This window comes from Rhinolophus sinicus, linkage group LG03, assembly GCF_036562045.2.
Source record: "Rhinolophus sinicus isolate RSC01 linkage group LG03, ASM3656204v1, whole genome shotgun sequence".
Lineage (NCBI taxonomy): Eukaryota > Metazoa > Chordata > Mammalia > Chiroptera > Rhinolophidae > Rhinolophus > Rhinolophus sinicus.
In genome coordinates this window covers 23,783,269-23,801,738 of record NC_133753.1, presented here as the reverse complement: position 1 = coordinate 23,801,738, position 18,470 = coordinate 23,783,269, and the positions used below count along the sequence as shown (strand labels likewise).

Here is an 18,470-nt window from a genome sequence, read left to right as displayed (position 1 = left end):
TACACTCTTAAGCTTTCTGATACTAGCCCTTATTGCCATCTATAGCCTTAATTCTGACAGAACTCTCTCTTACCTCAGCTAATAGACATAGCTGTCACTCAGTGCTCCCTAAACCTAGAGGAAGTTATTATTCTACCATCAATTTCCTTGCCTCTCTTCCTGACTAAAGCTAAGCTTCTTGAAGGTATGCAGCTTTACTTCTCAGTAAAATTTTGATGGATGTTATAAAAAGGAATTCTCCAGAATGGCTTCAAGTTTTACTCTCAAGTTAACAAAGCCTCCACCAACCAAAATCTAATAAAATTGAACTACTAAGTTTACAAGTGGGTAAATCCCCAATAAATTAAAAATGTATTATACAGGACACCTGGGGTAAATGGGAAGGAGTGTGCAATGTGAAGTCACACGGACCTGGGTCTGAATTCTGGCTTTCATCGCTAGGCCCTTGGCAAACGAGTTAACGTCTCTGAGCCTTAGTAGTCTTCACCATAAAAGAGAGATACTAGCTTCCTAAGAGGACTATTGTAAGGATTATTAATAATGTGTAACATGGTAACTATTATTCTTGTTATTGGAGCTAGAAAACTTGGATACCTCTCAGCTTTACTTGCTAGCTGTGTGATCTTAGATAAACCACTTAATGATTTTCAGCCTTAGTTTCCCCTTTTGTAAAATGGGGAAAATATACCACCTTATCTCATGCGTTGCCAAGAAATTCAAGATAAGGTATGTAAAAATTATTTTATAAACCTAAAACGACCATATAGGTGTTAAAGATTACTGTTTGTGTTAGAAAACTAAACATTATCTTTGCTCTTATGGCACCTACGTTCAAACAGAACAAAACCCTAACAGGCAATAATAAAAGTAATTTAGATATTGTTGGCTAATAGGTTGGTTTTATGCTGATGCATGCTACTGAGTTTATAAATTATTAAAATAGGATAATTATCTCTTACATTGATTCAGGTTTGCTAGAAAGACTGGTTACATAATTTATGGACAATTTTTTTCTAATCCTATTCTCAAGAAAACAGTGGTTTAGGATTATAGCAAAACCTTTTGAAGCTGCACCCCATCATCCTAATGTAAGAGGTATTGTGACACTTTTTTTAATCCCATAAATTGGTCTGACCTAAAAAGATTTTTGAAACTCCCCAGACAGCTGGCCTCCGTGTAGCTCCGGAGAGTGGAGGCAGAGGTCCAGAGGCCACGGCACCCCACTGGGCCTGGAGGCAGAGCCCCTGACAGCCTTGCAAATCCCCTGAAAACACCCTCCTTTCTAAGGTCATGTCTCCCTGTCTATGAAACCGTTTATGCGTATTTAGAACAATAGAGACCATTTCTAGACAGTGGTGTCTATTCTTCAGGGTTCCAATTACGTAATTCTACAAGGATCCCCTTGAAAACCATTGAAGGCTTTCCCTGAACCTTCTCTGAGGCACACACTAATGAATGCAATACTTCATTGCTCCTGTAAGATTCACTGCAGGGCTTCTGGCAAACAAACTTTTCTTCCATGAGCACAAATTTGTTTCCTGTATTAAAAACTGAGGAAAATAATTCCATTGATACAAAGGCCAATTTGAGCAGGCTGGTCAGGAAATACAAAAGTGGAAGTTCTCATTGCAGCATCTTTCTCATTGTATAGCATCCCAGTTGCAACAAACATGACCAGCTGTTTCTTTCTTTCTTTTTTTTTTTTTTTTTTTTTTTTTTTGTGCTTTTTTGTTTTCCTTCTATAGGACTTTAGTCTGTTAAGTTTTATTAACCAGAAATCAAGTCATCTAAATAGATGGGGGGAAATACAGATTAAGAGTGCCATTTGCAGAAAGCTCAGTCCTGGTCCCAAACGAAATTATGAGGCCATTAGATAGGCACATTGTAATAAAACCAAGATATAATTTGAAAGGGACCAAAAAAACCCTGTCTCCTGAAAAAATGTGGAGAACACATCTGGTTAGGTTGAAAGAATAAATGCTGCATTTTGATGTGAAAATTGCTTTCACGTAAAGAGATACTGTATAAAGTACAAAAAAATCATATTTTAAGAAACTAGCTCATAGTACTTTCACCATTTAACTGGTTTGGGATATAAACAACATCAGTCTGAGTCTTTATAAAGGCAATAAAACAAACGAAAAACCAGGAGGACTTTACATTTTCCTTATTCTATCCTTGTCCTTGTTTCTCTTTATCAATAGTTTTTATCCCTAAAATAATCTAACTACAGACTTGATGGGAGACGGCAGACAGCATTTTTATTGAGTGTAGAGAAACTCTTTAAGCCTAAAATTTAGGATGTAAAGAAGCCGCAGAGGGAAGCGAAGAAGACTGGAGGTAAAGGAGGAGACCAATGGAGCACGGCTGTGGGCAGTTGACGAAGGTGAACTTGATCCCTGGGAACTCAGCATCAGGTAAACCACACCAGTGCAAACTATGAGCTGGAAAAAACTGCAAAACAAAACCAAAAAATCCCACTCTACCCCCAAGAAAACCACAAACCAACTAACCAGACAGGAAGACAATCATTAAATTTTATCCCTAAATAAGATACCGAAAAATTGATATTATAGGGCAACCTCCCTTGTCCATGGATGCAAATGAATGAACTGTCTTTAAGCTTGAATTCCATCTGGCTCCTGGACTGGCTCCAGCATCTGCTCCAGCGAGCCTGGTGCGTTGCCCGTGTGCACAGGCTGATTCAGTCACGCCTCCACGGGGCCTGCAGGCCATGCTGTCTGCCGAGAGGCACACACTTAGCATCCCTCTGGCTCCTTACGGACCCATAATCCTGTTCTCATGGTGGCTCACAAGGAGGCATGGATGCCTGCAGGCTTTGCCTTGTATCACATCCTTCTGCTTTTCCAAAGAGACGCCAGGCCTGGGCCATTTTACGAAGTTTTGCAAGATTGGGTTTAATCTATGGGAAGAAAGAACAATTCCAATTACCAGTATAAAAAGCCAAGTAGCATATAAATATTTCCTAATTATGACTATTCAAATCTGTTTAGAGATCTAATTTCCTGCTTCAGAAAAGATTATAGATTTCCGTAGGATAAGAGATTCTCATCTCCTCAAGAATAGGGACATTGTCATGTGAAACAAAAAGTTTTTAATGGAGTAAAATCTACTGGGTGAGTCAGAAAACACAAGTATCTGAAAGCTCCATGCAAGAGAAGACTTTATAGCCCTTAGCAAGAAAGATAAGCAAAAGATTTTGGAAAGCAGTAACATGAACATTCCAATTATGCCTTCATGTTCTGTTTCATTTAAGATTTTAACAAGGACAGAAAATGTTCTTTAATTTAAGCCACTCTATGCCTTTATTGTATTATCCACATCATTGTTCCCGGGCTGCTGAGTAATCAGGGCCAGAGCCGAAGGTGGAAATCTCCTAAGCTTGGTTCCCTGCCTGATGATCCCCAAATCTTAACTCTAAAGACCCTTGGGGATGGCTACCATTTCCAGCAAGTAGCATCAAGCAACTGGCTGTTCAGGTTCCATTAGCCAGCAGTGAATTTGCTGTGCTTCTACCAACATTCCGTAGCCCCAGAGAGAACTTCTGCATCTTATCAAACCTAGAGCTAGTAGGCAACAGATGTTCAGTTTGTACATGTGTTAAGCTTAAAAAATACAAAGGCATCAAGTGTATAATCTCACAGTTCTGCCTAACCTTCATTTTGAATTTGAGCTAGAAGATGAAATGGTGAGACTTTATATAAAACTCCCAATGCACATTTTTCAAAAATCTCGTATTTTGGAAAGGATTAAGAGAGATTACATTTGGATAACAGGAGCTGGAAAAGAAACAGAAGGTAAACTCTGTTTCCTCTTCTCCCATGAGTCATTCCTGTACCTGTTTTTCCTGCTCCAAGTGGTCTATGTCAGCTAATGGCAGCATGGACGGTCTCCCATGAGCACACTGGAATGGCAGCTGGCACCGGGACAGAGCTTCAATAAGGCGATAGCTCTCCTCTATGCTCAGGCCATCATTAAACTTAATGGCCCCTAAACGAAAGACAGAAACAAGAAGGTTATGGTGTATATGGTGGGAAACCAATGCTGACCCTGGGTCAGGGCCAAATATCTAGGGAAAGTAAGATGTTTCTTAGGCTTCTTTCATGTGACTTTAATACTGCTTGAAATTGGCACTTACTGGCCATGGATGCAACTAAAGCCTCCGGACTGACCCGTCTCTCAGCTTTTCCTTATGGAGCCCTCGTCTTTTTAATCCACGTCAGAGGCATTCCTTAACTTGTTAGGATTCTGCTGTCAGAGTTTTTCTCAAAGAGACAAGAGCAGTATTTCTGCCTACTTCTTACAGGTTTGTGAAATCAAGGTCATCTTTCGTCCATAGCCAATCTATCACCAAGATCTCTGTTCACTATAATGTCCATTTTATTTGCTTTTCTCTGTTTCCATAATAACCTTCCTAATCTCGACTCTCATCCTGTCAGCACCTGCCTTTATGCACACATTAATTCACTCACTCAGCAAATATTTATAAGTATATACTTTGTATTAGGTGCTATGCCAAGCAGTGAATGAGACAGATGAAGCTTATGATCTAATAGGTCTAATAAGTGAGACAAACAGTAAGCAGATAATTACACAATAATTTAAGTTGTAAATTAAGTTATATATTTGTATTATATATTTAAATACATAAGTATTATAAAACACAGGATAAGAATGAATATATAATAGGAAAACCAAACCCAGTTTAGGAGGTTAGGGAAGGCTTTCCTGGCAAAATGATATTTAATCTGAGACCTTAGGTAAAGAAAGACATGATAATTGAAGGAGTAGAAAGGCATTCAGACGGGAAAAAGGCACATGCAGAAGTGCAGAAACACCAGAACAAGACTGAGAAGCAGGCTGGAATGTAGGGCAAAGTGGAGCGTGCTGTGGGATGAAACGAGAGGCAAGCAGGGCCAGACCATGAAGACCCTTGCCTGCCATGGTAAAGAATAAAATTTTTATCCTAAGGACAATAAATAAATAGTCTTGACACATTTTAGTTAGAATGACATGTTCAGAGGGATGTTTCAAGACGATTCCTCTGCAAAGAGTGTGACATCTGGTTTGTGAGCGTGAGTCTCTGTTGGGCGCAACGAAAGAGCGATTTAACAATGAGTGATGCTGGGAAGGGCAAGCAGATTTTTGCACAGAAGTGTGCCCGGTGCCGCACTGTGGAAAAGGGAGGCAAGCACAAGACGGGGCCAAATGTCCATGATCTGCTTGGCCCCTGGATTGTCTCACACGGATGACAACAAGAACAAAGGCATCACGTGGGGAGAGGAGACACTGATGGAGCATTTGGAGAATGCCAAGAAGAACATCCCTGGGACAAAAATGATCTTTACTGACATTAAGAAGACTGCGGAGGGACCGGCCCGGTGACTCAGGCAGTTGGAGCTCCGTGCTTGTAACTCTGAAGGCTGCCGGTTCGATTCCCACATGGGAGAGCCAGTGGGCTCTCAACCATAAGGTTGCCAGTTCAAGTCCTCGAGTCCCGCAAGGGATGGTGGGCAGCGCCCCTTCAACTAAAATTGAACACGGCACGTTGAGCTGAGCTGTCGCTGAGCTCCCAGATGGCTCAGTTGGTTGGAGCGCATCCTCTCAACCACAAGGTTGCCTGGTGGGCTGTACCCCCTGCAACTAGCAACGGCAACTGGACCTGGAGCTGAGCTGTGCCCTCCACAACTAAGATTGAAAGGACAACAACTTGACTTGGATGAAGGTCCTGGAAGTACACACTGTTCCCCAATAAAGTCCTGTTCTCCTTCCCCAATAAAATCAAAAAAAAAAAAAAAAAAAGAAGAAGAAGAAGAAGATGATGATGATTGTGGAAAGGGCAGACTTGATAGCTTATCTCAAAAGGGCTACTAAGGAGCAACGGTTGGCCACTGCCTTATTTATTACAAAACAGAAATGTCTCATGACTGTTTTTATGTGTACTATGTTTAAATTGATCTCATACACCAGAATTCAGATCATGAATGGCTGATAGAACATTTCTTTTGGACACTCCTACTTTAAATAAGATTGGCTTGTGGTTAAATGGATTCGAACTTTGATGGTAATTTGGTTCAGCAAGTGCTATCACTGTTTTCCCTTCTAAAGGTACGACTGGACGTGATTAGTCATGTTCAACTTCTCACAGAGATGGCGAATGCTATCTCAAAACCTGAAGAAGGCTGGTTTTATATTCAGATTTCTATTACTAGTTATATGAATATGTTTAAATACTGAGGAAATCCCTTCACTGTCTCATAGAACAGCCAGACTCACTTGTGTTTCAACTTGTATTCATCAGCCTATTAAAGGCAAGGGCTGAAGAAAAGGGGGCAGTGCCCACTATCTTTTTGGTCCTAACTATGTCAATTTAATTAAAATTCCCTGGATCTACACTGTTGCCTTTTACTTAATGAAAGGCATTTTAGTGTGGTTTATGTAGAATAACAAATAAAGAATATTTAACACTTCTCACATTTTATAGATGATCTATATAAGGTCAGAAGTTTTTAAAATTCAGCATGGCAAGATGCTCGTATAGTAGCAAACTTTGCTTGTGAATTCTGTAATTACTAAGTCAGACTAATTACAATTCAGGATTGTCTTTTAAACAGCTATTCAAAAACACAACTGTGTAATTACTGTATATGTATGATTAGCAATGGTGCTTTTGCCAGCTCACTAGAAGGATTAAAGTAGAGGAGAACAGACCACCACCAGCACAAAATTGTAAATTATGTGATCCTTAGACTTAAGATAATTAAAAACAAAATCACAGATTAAAAAAAAGATTCCTCTGGATGCTGAGGGAAGAATGGCTTGAAGTGGAACCAGGATGGACGTGGGGAAGAGACTAAGTAAGAGGACTCAATAGTGGCAAGAACTAGGGAGGTGGCAGTGGAAAGAGATCACATCAGACAGATTTAAGATACGTTCTGAAGGTAGAGATGATGAAATTTGGTGATGGAGTAGATATGAGTAAAGATAGGAGAAAGGGGTGAAGGAGCTTAGGATATTTGCAGGAGACAGATTAATGAGTGACTGTGGTTACTAAGCTGGAAAAGACAGAAAGTGAAGGGAGAAGGTTGATGGAGAGATGCAACAGGGAGGGTGTCAGCAGAGCGGAGACCCCATTGTGGTCAAATGATAGTTGCAGGGGATTCTGGAGCTGTCATGATCCCTAAAGTAAGTTCCTTCAATTCCATTTTCTATATTTTATCATATCACCCGAGTCAAGAATCTTTAAAGATGCTAATGCCTTCTGTATGAAATCCAAAGGTTTTGTTGTGACCTTCGAGGCTTCTACTCTTTCTTACCAGCCTAATTTCTTGATACTCATTGCTGCTCTTCATAGAACTAATTTGTTTGTGCCTCTGGGTTTCTACAGGCCATTTCCTCCCCCTGTAGTAAACTTTCCCTTCCCTCCTATGAATCATGTCCCTCAGCTCATTCAAAACTCCACTCACGGTGCATCACCACACATATAAGTTGTTCTGCATTATGTACAAATATGTGTGTTGGCATTTTGCTTTGTCATAGTAATATTTTAGTGTTCATTTTTAATATATTCAGTTTATTGATCTAAATTGTACCCTCCATGAGGTGAGTAGTGAATGTGACTTCTACTGCTTTCATAACTGCTCTACCCTGGGCAGCGCACTCAATAGCTGGGGTGTCGGTCTTACCATGGCAGGCCTGGGATGCCAACACCTTCTGCACACTCAGTGGCAAAGTCCCCTGGATGCCTCCTGTGGTCTGGAGTAGCTAAGGCATAAATACACGCTTTATTAATGGGAAAAGGAAATGGGGCACTGGAGCCTTTTGTGTGTAGTGCCTGTGTGAAGCCCCAAAATAAGAGAAAGGTTTACCTCCACTTGTTCTCGAATAAGTTCCTACAAAGCAAAAAGGAAAACAGGCATTAATCAACTGCTATGTTATACTTTCCCTTTGACAGTTTACGAAATATCCCAATTTTCTTCTTTAAAATATGCTTCCCCTGAAAGACAGAGTTCCAGCAATATAGCACCTAAGTGCTATATTTGTTGTAAGGTGCTTTGAATATGAAATATCAAGACAACTGAATAGAACTCTTATTGAACAGAGAACATATTTAGCTACTCAAACATCCACCAGAGAGAGCTCATCAACTCATGAGGTTATGTAACTGGTGAGTGGAGAGCCTTGATGATTCAACTGATTCTAAACATCAGGGAGGCGTCTCACTGAGAGGCTGTTTGTATTTGTAATCTTAGCCAGAACAAGTGTAATATTACACAGAAACAGAATAAATACACAACAATCATCAACCCAACTGCGCCCTCAGTATAACACCTGCTTAAATGTCATAAACATAAGTAGTCACTTCAGTTCCCACAGGCTTTCTGTTTTTGAACAATTCCCCGCAGGTCAAAAAGCTTATTTTCTGAGGCATTTTGTCGAGAAGTTTCTCCTCACTAGCATATCTCTGTCCCAAGGGCAGCCTGTTCAATGGTTATATCCCAGCAGATCTTAATATTTACAAAAGGACTTTAAAGAAATGTAAAGCAGGCTCTATTTCAGGCCACCAATTTGTTTAATCTCTGAAGGTAAAAAAGTGTTTTGAGATATGCACATTTAATACTTTATAAGAAAACACAGGATTTATTTACTCCTACAAATGGCTATGTATAAATTAGGTTCCCAAGATTATAACACGGTAAGGTAAGTTTTCCTTTTTTAAATCAGACTCAGAAAATTCTCTCCTGCCTCTAGTCCACCATGCTGATAAATAAGCATAGTTACTGGAGCTAGGTGGCAGATACTATGTATTTTTTAAAAGCCATGTATTTTCCCACACAAACAGAACGATGTCCCATAATATCTGACCCACTAACAAAACTTAGTATTGATACAGATCGAATCTAACTTCTTTGCTATTCTGTCTTGTGCTTGTATATCTGGGACTTGTAAAACAACAGGTTGTAAGCCTGGTGAGGGGGAGATGGATCTTATTCTCTGTTCATTTCATATTTCAATGGTATGATTAATGCTAAATAATTTAAGTAATAGTACAAAGGTTCGTTCATCAGGCTAGAGGACAGAACTTTATAGAAAGATGTTATTAGTGATCTTTCAAAACTGCTAGGATCCAAGTAGTTACTTTTTCTTCAAGACACCAAAACTATTCTAGCTTCTTCCAGAAACAACAAAATCTCTCCTGATCAGCCTGAGTTAACATAATCAAGATTTTCTGAAACCATAAGGTTTGTTTCAATTTGAAGTAAACTCCTGACCAGTAGTCTTTGAAGTTTTTATTTAGGAAAAGTTTTTATTGTAACTTTCTAGTTAAATACTTAGGGATTGAATTACAATAGAAGATTCTAACAGATCCTATCTTTTGGATTTAAGACAATTTGGAGGAGGAGCATTAGAAAAAATAAGCTCTGTTGGGAGAAAAGAGCGCTGTTGAAAACATAACAAAGCTTGTCTGATCAAAGGGCAATTTTGGAAAGGGTAAAATCAAGGTAATCCAAATGCTGGCACTGTTAACTGCCTCATACTCTGGGATATCTTCTCACCCTTAGCCTACAAACATGCTTAAGTCTCTCCCACCTGAAACAAAAATCTTTCCTCAACCTTGTGTCCTGCCCTACACTTCGCAACGACCCCTAACCTTTAGCTATCACCCTGTCTTCTTCTGCAGTCAAAGTTCTTGGAAGAGTAGTCTATTCAGCTCCACTTCCCCTCCTGTCACTCACTCCTGACCCTCTCTGGTCTGTCTTCTGCCTCACTAATTCCCAGGAAATGACTCCACAGGTAACTAATGTCCTCATGATAGCCAGATCCAACTTGCTATTGTTGACCATTAACTTCTTGCTTAAAATTTCCCTTGGCTTTGGCAATATTACCTTTTCCCCATCCCCCCCCCCCCCCCCCCGGCCAAATATATTCAATGATCCTTTACATTTCTTCTTTTCGGCAGAAGCTTTCCAGACCTTTTGCAAAACATGTATACCCTGAATGCTGGTGTTCCAGAGGCTCCACCCTTTGCTCTCTTCTCTTTTTATTCTTCAGATTCTCCCTGGACAATCCCATTTCCTTTAGACCCTTCTCCAGCTTCTGATATCATCAAAATATATACACTGTTAACTCTCAAATAGATAGGTACAGCCCAGACTTCTTTCCCAAGGGCTAGGTCTGCCTATCTACTAGACGTCCCCACTTGAAGGCACATTCAATGTGTCTACACCTATGCAGGCTCAGAATCTACCTCCCAGCCAGGTGGAGTCTTCCTCCTCCATTTCCTTTTGCTGTCAATGGTGCTGCCATCCTCAAGTCATTCTAGATAGAACCCGCAGAATCATTATTTATCTTTTCTCCTTTATCCCTTTTATATTCTATTGTTTACAAGGTCCTCTTCATTCTACCTTCCAAATTATGTTTCAAATAGGTCCCTCTTCTCCATTCCCATTGCTGTTGACTTAGTCCAACTCTCATCCTCTCCTATTTGAACCAATGCAATAGCCTCTCAACTGCATTCCCTACTTCAAATCTTTCCCATATTAATCTATCCCACAATTTATCTACTAAATCTGTCTTCTAATTTTTATTTTTAGATACTACTAAAGTAATTCAGATTTCTAGAAAAACAGTACACTAAGATGATGTGGATTTGCCTGTGCTCCAAACAGAAAGAGCTAGAGATGAAGGAGTAAGAAACCATAATGAATAAAATGGCACACCGTAAAGAATAGATAAATTTGAGAAAGAACCAAATAAAAATTCTAGAAATAAAAAACATAGTCATTAGGGGCCAGCCCAGTGGCTCAGGCGGTTAGAGCTCCATGCTCCTAACTCCGAAGGCTGCTGGTTTGATTCCCACATGGGCCAGTGGGCTCTCAACCACAAGGTTGCCAGTTCGATTCCTCGAGTCCCGCAAGGGATGGTGGGCTCTGCCCCCTGCAACTACCAACGGCAACTGGACCTGGAGCTGAGCTGCGCCCTCCACAACTAAGACTGAAAGGACAACAACTTGAAGCTGAACGGCACCCTCCACAACTAAGATTGACACACTGTTCCCCAATAAAGTCCTGTTCCCCTTCCCAATTAAAAAAAAAAAAAAAGTAATAGAATATTGTCAAAATAACTGAGAGATAACTGACAGTATGGTAGCTAGACAATCATGCAAGTGTGAAGGCAAAATAAAGTTATTTTCAAAGACAGTTTATCATTAATGGACTCTTAATAAAAGAAGTTTTAGGGGTGGCTGGGTGGCTCAGTTGGTTAGAGCGTGAGCTCTGAACAACAGGGTTGCCGGTTTGATTCCCACATGGGCCAGTGAGCTGCGCCCTCCACAATTAGATTGAAGACAACGAACTGCTGCTGAGCTGCTGGAGGGGTGGCCGCATGGCTCAGTTGGTAAGAGCAGGAGCTCTCAACAACAAGGTTGCCAGTTCAATTCCCGCATGGGATGGGGGGCTGTGCCCCCTGCAACTAAGATTGAAAATGGTGACTGGACTTGGAGCTGAGCTGCACCCTCCACAACTACCATTTTCCCCGTAAATAAGACCTACCCAGCCCATCAGCTCTAATGCATCTTTTTTTTTCTCTAATGCATCTTTTGGAGCAAAAATTAATACAAGTATTAATTTGGTATAATACTGTGTTGTGTTGTGTTGTGTTGTGTTGTGTTGTGTTGTGTTGTGTTGTACTGTATTGTATTGTGACCCGGTCTTATATTACATTAAAATAAGACTGGGTCTTATATTAATTTTTGCTCCAAAAGATGCATTAGAGATGATGGTCCAGCTATTCTCATTTTCGGGGAAACATGGTAGATTGAAGGACAATTACTTGGAGCTGATGGGTCCTGGAGAAACACACTGTTCCCCAATATTCCCCAATGAAATGTATTAAAAGAGAAGTTTTAAGAGATTTACTTCAGTAAAAAAAACTGAACACAAAGTAGGATACAAGAAGCAACAATAAACTAAGACTCTGTTAAACATTGTGGTTAATCAAAATAAATACTGACTATAAAATTAATGACTAACAGGGGGATTAAATACACCATGTAATTAAAATAGGCAACAACATGGAAGATGGGAGAGGAATAATGGAAGATTCTTGTGTAGTTTAGGAAGAAAACAGAAACAAATTACTTTTAAACTTTATTAAGTATGCACACTAAAATTCAATTTCTAAACCAGGAGAGAAAAAAAAAGAGAAATAAAAGGCCAATAGAAAACAGGAAAGGAGGAAAGAAAAGGCAACAAAAACAAAATAGTTTGTTGTAAAAAAATAAACACATAAGTAATAGTCCTCTTCAACACTCCCAATGCCACATTCCAACAGCAGCTTTCCAGACCTTTCCCCAAACATATACATGTCCTCGTATTTAAAATGCAGAGCTAACACGTATCTGTCTTCTCAGGATGAAATGCAAACTACTCAGCAGAATATGCTAAATCCATTATGCCTTGGACTTGACAACCTGTCTAGCCTCATCTGGTCCCACTACTGCCCCATACCTATCTTAATTTGAGTCATACATATCGGTAGTTCCCTAAACATAGGATCTGCATCAATTCTCTAATATCTGCTGCTCTATCCAGAATGCCCTTTCCCCTCATCTGTACTTGGTAGGCTCCTGCTGTTCTGTAAGACTCTTCCTAAAAAAAAAGCTCTTCTGTGACAGTTTCCTTGACCTCCACTCTCCTGGGCACAGTAACCATTCTGTATTTCCATAGCACTTTTGAACATACTTCTACTGCCCAAATTTCATTATAATTGTTTAAATGTCTTTCATCATCTTGAGCTAATTCATCTTTCACTGTCTAGTACCTAGCGCACAGCAAGCATTTCACAAATGCTTATTGAATAAAGGATGAATATAGTTTCTAAATAAAATAGAAAGTTACTATCACTCATCAATGTCAACATCTGCAGCTATGTCTTACCTCTACGATACTCTTGGTCACAGTAGACCTTCCTCTTCGAAGTTCATTGGCTTCTCTTTCTACAAAACAGAGTGGTACTTTTCCTACAAGGACCAGAGAATCACTAGTGTCTGGAAATATAATTTCAAGACCCAGATCTTCCAGATTTTCGTGATAACACCTAAAGAGATAACCTCAAATGTAAAAGTATTACAACCTCAAATATAAAAGTATTACTTCATTCACATTTCAGTACTGGTTCCAAATACCTGATAGTTTCTCAAAAGCTGCTACAAGCTTCATAAGTTATACTGGTTTTCTCACACATATGGGTATTTGTTTAGGATTTTATTATCAAGTTTCCGTTTTGAATTACAGTAACCTTCTTTTTCTTCTCTTTTCCATTGAGAGAATCAATTTGCTTCTCAGTCTTGTTCCTAAGTTTTTATTCTTCACTAAGGAATTGCTAACTTCTCTTGCTGGCGCTTAAAGGAGTTTGGCACAAATAAAAGGGCTGAGAGTGTTTTGAATCAGCATAAAAGCAGGGAGGTGATTAACAGCCCCAGGAACTGAGAAGTCCAGATTAATGGGATGTAAATAAATGGATCTGCCTCTCATATAAATTATGCCCCAGGGGAAAAGATTTATTGGCAGTGGCATATTCCCAAACCTGAAATAAATTCAGAGACAATTCACTCTTTTTCATTTCCAATAATTTGTGCTGCCCAAAAGTGGGAAAACGTCCTATCTTGTGATTCACTATATAATTTGCCCCCTTCTTGTGGCCCAGTGTTTTACTTTCTTCCCGGTATGATGATGGTAATGAAAACTAAGAATCTAGAATGCATCAAGACAAAGCAGAATGGAAGTAATTACTGCAGTAACTTTGCTTTCAGAAACAGCACAGCATAAACACTGACTGTTCCAAGAAATGGTAAGAGCATTCTAAGCCAACTGCTGGAAAAAATTATCAGGGAAACTCTATCCTATACTCAACAGCTGTGATACAGTGGAAAGAACAGAATCTGGAGTCAGGAGACATGAATGTGAGTGCCTGCTCCACCACCTAATAGTTGTTATGACCTTGAACAAGTCATGTAACCTCTCTTGGTCTCAGGTGACTCATCTGAAAAAAGGAATGATTGTTATGCGTATACTTCACAGAATTAGTGTGAGAATTTACACTATCAACATCACATCCTCATGGTGGTACTAACCATAAGAGTCTCCTTTGTTCCTCGGTCACTGGTATCTCTAGTGGAGGACTTATAGTGGAAGACAATAACTTTTTCCGACCGGAGCCTTGTGGCCGTTGCTTCTCATAAGAATCTAGTGGGAGAAAGATGAATGGGTTAAGAGTAGGAAGTGAAGTCCTCCAGATTCAGATAACAATGAAGCCTGGTAAGGCACAGTCATGTAATTGCTGTAGTGCTTAGCAGTGTGTTCAACGTTCAGTTTTAGGCTTTGGATTTCCATTATTAAAGTCAAACTAGTAAATATCCAGTGTGTTTATTCATTTTAGCAGTATTTTACCAAATAGAAATCTAAGACTTAAACCTTACATTCAAATGAACAATGCAATGTTCCTGCAGTCAATAAATGGTTTTAATACCAGAGGTGAATAATGTGGATTACTGAGGACATAAAATGGGTTTACTATGTATACAATCCTATAGCTCAAGAAGGCTTCCTCATTTCTTCAGAAGGGTTCCCAGTCTCTGAAGGGGCTTAGTCAGTAGTACTATTCTCAAATGGTCCAGGGCCTATAGCAAGTAACTCCTTCTGATGCTGTTTTTACTGTATCTTTTCCAACAATTATGTCTTCATCTTATGAGGAAAAGTGAACGTGGAAGTAACACTGCCATTCTAGTCCATGAAATATCTCCCTAGGTCCTCACCTAACTCTTTGACATTAGGGGTTTTCTTTATTACTTGACCACAGGAGTAAAGATTTTCTTGGTATTTTACCTGTTGGGGAACACAGTGTCAGGATGGGGAAAAAGGGTAGCAAAGATTAAAAAGCACATAACAACTTTGGAAGGATACATAACAAATCAGTGATACTGGTTGCCTCTGGGGGGGAGAAACTAGGAGGAATGAAGGGCAAGGGCAGAAAGACTATTATTTCCCTTTTCTGCCTTTCAGCCTTGAATTGATTTGATACTACTACCTATTCAAACGCAAGTTAAAATTTAAAATAAAACAATTTATTGGGCCTTCTGAGCTGCTGGTGGTCTCTGCTTGATGAACTGTGAAGAAGGTATAACAAGATAATACGGGCATATGGAGGGGCACATATTTGTGCCGGGTGTCATAATGAAGTAGCCTAATCCTTAGCTACCCGATCCTTAGGGTTGATGATAAACATACAGCAAATATATCCTTCACAATGTAAGTAAGACTCACATGTTTGAATTTAGTAGAGTGAACTACTACATTCTTTCAGTTATAAAAGGAGCCAAACCAGAGGACTTCGGCTTAATTTTTTAAACATACAATTCATCTTTCCTCACAATAGTCACAGTTAGAAAAACTCTGTCAGGTGTATTACTGTATTTTGCTATGTATAATGCACACTTTTTCCCCCAAATTTGTGAGGGAAAAATAAGGATGTGCATTATACATGGGTAGTACTAGTTCTGTATATAAATGTTTTTAATTCTCTTACTTATGCTCATGAGTTAAAAATGTAACTCTAGAAATCAATAATGAGATCCGTATGCAAAATAATACCTTGGAATACAATAATCGGTTTTGTTGAATTTATAATGAACTTGCAACGATGAAGAGTTCTTGGCCTTCTGGGGTGTGTAAATATCGTAAAACTTGTTACCAGTACATAAAATTTCTTGTACCTTGTATCTGTTCTTGTGTTTTGTAATTATTTGCTACATAAAATTTCTTGTACCATAATATTGAAAAATAAATGCTAAAATTCCTTTATAATACAAAAAATAAGTACCTACATGTAAACAAATAAAAATTTGAATTAAAAAATTAAAACAAAAGATTTTTTTTTTCCCTGAATGTTTGGGCCAAAAACATGAGTGCGTATTATACACGGCAAAATATGATAATTGTGCTGGGGAGTCTCAAATCTTTTCTAATCCCAAACAGATCCTTACCAATAATAAGCTGCTCCAAACGGACACGCTCATGGGCAGCATGCTGATCCACCAAGACTAGCAAGTTTCCACCTACAAGATTAGCCAGGATTACTGGAGTTTCAAATTCTCAAATCAAGACTAAAATAATCATTATTGTACTGAGGGAGAAAAAACCAACATGAGCAAAAGAGAAACAAACATACAGAGTAGTAACAACTGTATCTTTTATTTCCTGGAAAAAAAAATGAAATTATGGGGAAAGCTATAACAAACTTATCTCAGATGAAAAACTCTTTAGTTCATTAATATTTCATTTATAAAACAAGGTTAAAGCCCCACATTCTTAATATTTAAATATTGATTTTGCTTTATTAATTCAAATGCGATACAATGAAGGATCATTAAACAATACATTATTATAATCAGCTGACCTTGATTTGCAAGCTACTCTGGAACCCATGAAGAATGTAATTCTACTACACTTTAGATCAGAGGTCAGATAATTTTTCCTGTTAAGGGACAGACAGTAATTATTTTAGGCTTTTGGAACACATGGTTTCTGTCACAACTACTCAACTATTCATTTTGAACCAAAGAAGCCATAGACAATATGTGAATATTGTAGCTGTGTTCCAATAAAACTTTATTTATGAACACTGAAATATTAATTTCAGATAATTTTAATGTGTCAAGAAATATTCTTCTTTTGTTTTTTTCCCAACTATTTAAAAATGTGAAAAACCAGTCTTATCTCCCTGGCTGTACAAAAACAGGTGACAGCTGGATCAGGCCCACCAGACATAGTTTGCCTTGCTTTAGACGCAGGCTTCTCAAACTCTGACGGGCATACAAATCACCTGGAGATCTTATGAAAATGCGGATTCTGATTCAGTAGGTTAGGGGTGGGACATAAGATTCTGCAATTCTAACAAACTCCTAGGTGATGATGCTATTTACAGACTTTCAGCAGCAAGGCTTTAGACTCTCAAATGCAAGAGAGGAGGCAGAATATCCTGACCCAAAAAGCTAAAACTACAGGGAAGTCCTTTTTTCATTGACAGGAAGACTGATTCTCAACTACATTACTACATCTTTTTAGCTCGTAAATTTAGTACTTTTGGCCAAAGGGTTAAGATTTATTGCTATTGATTATATTGAAATAAAAGTTCTCCTCTTGAATTTGATCAAAATAGATAATGCCGGGTTTTCCTGTTTCTACTAAAGATTAAAAAATTGTTTCTATGACACAATCAAATTCATGGCATGAGAGCTTAAGACTTAAAGAAAAAAAGGAAAGCATTATTCCGACAGTATGTTCAACCACAGGAACAGGCCCCAAAATACTGAATGCTGAACTCCTTTGAGGATAGGAGGAGTGGCAGCTGGTTGTGATGAATACTAACATCCTGTATTGGGCAAGACAATGGAATAAATAATAAATTGTGAGGGAGTAACCTCAAATTTGAAACTAGAGCCAATGTGAATTACCAAGGGTCAGTGACCCTAGAAAAATCAGTCCTGTACCTGACTCTGGAGGAATGGCTTATACTACATGGTATTCAGACATTCTGCATTCCTTGAATGAAGTAGAATATAGGGGGGTAATTTATTAATGTCAAAAGCTATACATATACATATAAATTATAGTTGACATTCAATACTATTTTATATCATTTCAAGGGAAAAGCTGTATTTTTATTCCCACATAACCGAAGTTTCATAAGGGCAAGGGTTTTTGTCTGTTATATTCCCAGCATGTGTAACAGCACCAGGCACTCAATAATTATTTACAGAATAAATGAACGAATCCTTATTCTTTAGGGTATGATAACTGAATAATTGTATTTTATTGTAGGTGGAAATAAGCAATAAAAAATGTCAATACATGACATAAATTTCACTATAATTTAAGACAATCTTTGTCCATTACAAAAATTTGTGCAGATATTAAAATAAGTCAATTATAGGAATAGGTTGCTCTTGGGATTCATGAGCAACAGTAAAACATATTTTGGTTTAGAAAAACGTATTTATCTAAGAGTACTCTTTGGTGGCAGCTAGCCAATACAATAATATAGGATCTCGAGAGAAATTTAAACAGGCCCCTTTTACTTCTTTGAACACCTGTAGATTTTGTGGCTACACCCACTTGAGGTGCCATTAGTAGTGATTTTGGTATTTTCACAAAGAATTCCAGGTAATCAAAACTTTATAAAAATCTATTCATTTTCTAGAAACAGTAAAACTACTATAATTTGACTTTCACTAATACCAATTTATGATAATTATGACAGAACTTTTGATTAATTTGCCTTTGATCTATTATGACATTTATTAGATAAATCTACATTGTAAACATGACAAAAAGGGATATTTTAAAATACAAAGAGAATGAACTGCTTTAAAATGTCAGAAGCACTTGCCT

The 18,470-nt window shown here is 38.5% G+C and overlaps 1 protein-coding gene across 7 annotated transcripts in view; it reads right to left on the bottom strand.

Annotated features, from left to right (window-relative positions):
• Positions 1–2,235: 2,235 nt before the first annotated feature.
• Positions 2,236–18,470, bottom strand: part of MLH3 (mutL homolog 3) — a 28,435-nt gene continuing 12,200 nt past the window's right edge. For 5 of the 7 annotated variants that reach the window (XM_019733562.2, XM_074327199.1, XM_019733563.2 and 2 more), the window contains 7 exons: positions 16,064–16,135; positions 14,156–14,267; positions 12,960–13,119; positions 7,890–7,913; positions 7,707–7,785; positions 3,860–4,011; positions 2,236–2,923 (listed from right to left, as the gene is read on the bottom strand). In XM_019733562.2, the coding sequence (XP_019589121.2) occupies positions 2,801–2,923; positions 3,860–4,011; positions 7,707–7,785; positions 7,890–7,913; positions 12,960–13,119; positions 14,156–14,267; positions 16,064–16,135 (722 nt within the window). In that variant the 3' untranslated portion in view covers positions 2,236–2,800. Of the gene's footprint in view, positions 2,924–3,859; positions 4,012–7,706; positions 7,786–7,889; positions 7,914–12,959; positions 13,120–14,155; positions 14,268–16,063; positions 16,136–18,470 lie in introns of those variants that run through there. The other 2 variants (XM_074327201.1, XR_002137503.2) reach the window with 2 other exon arrangements.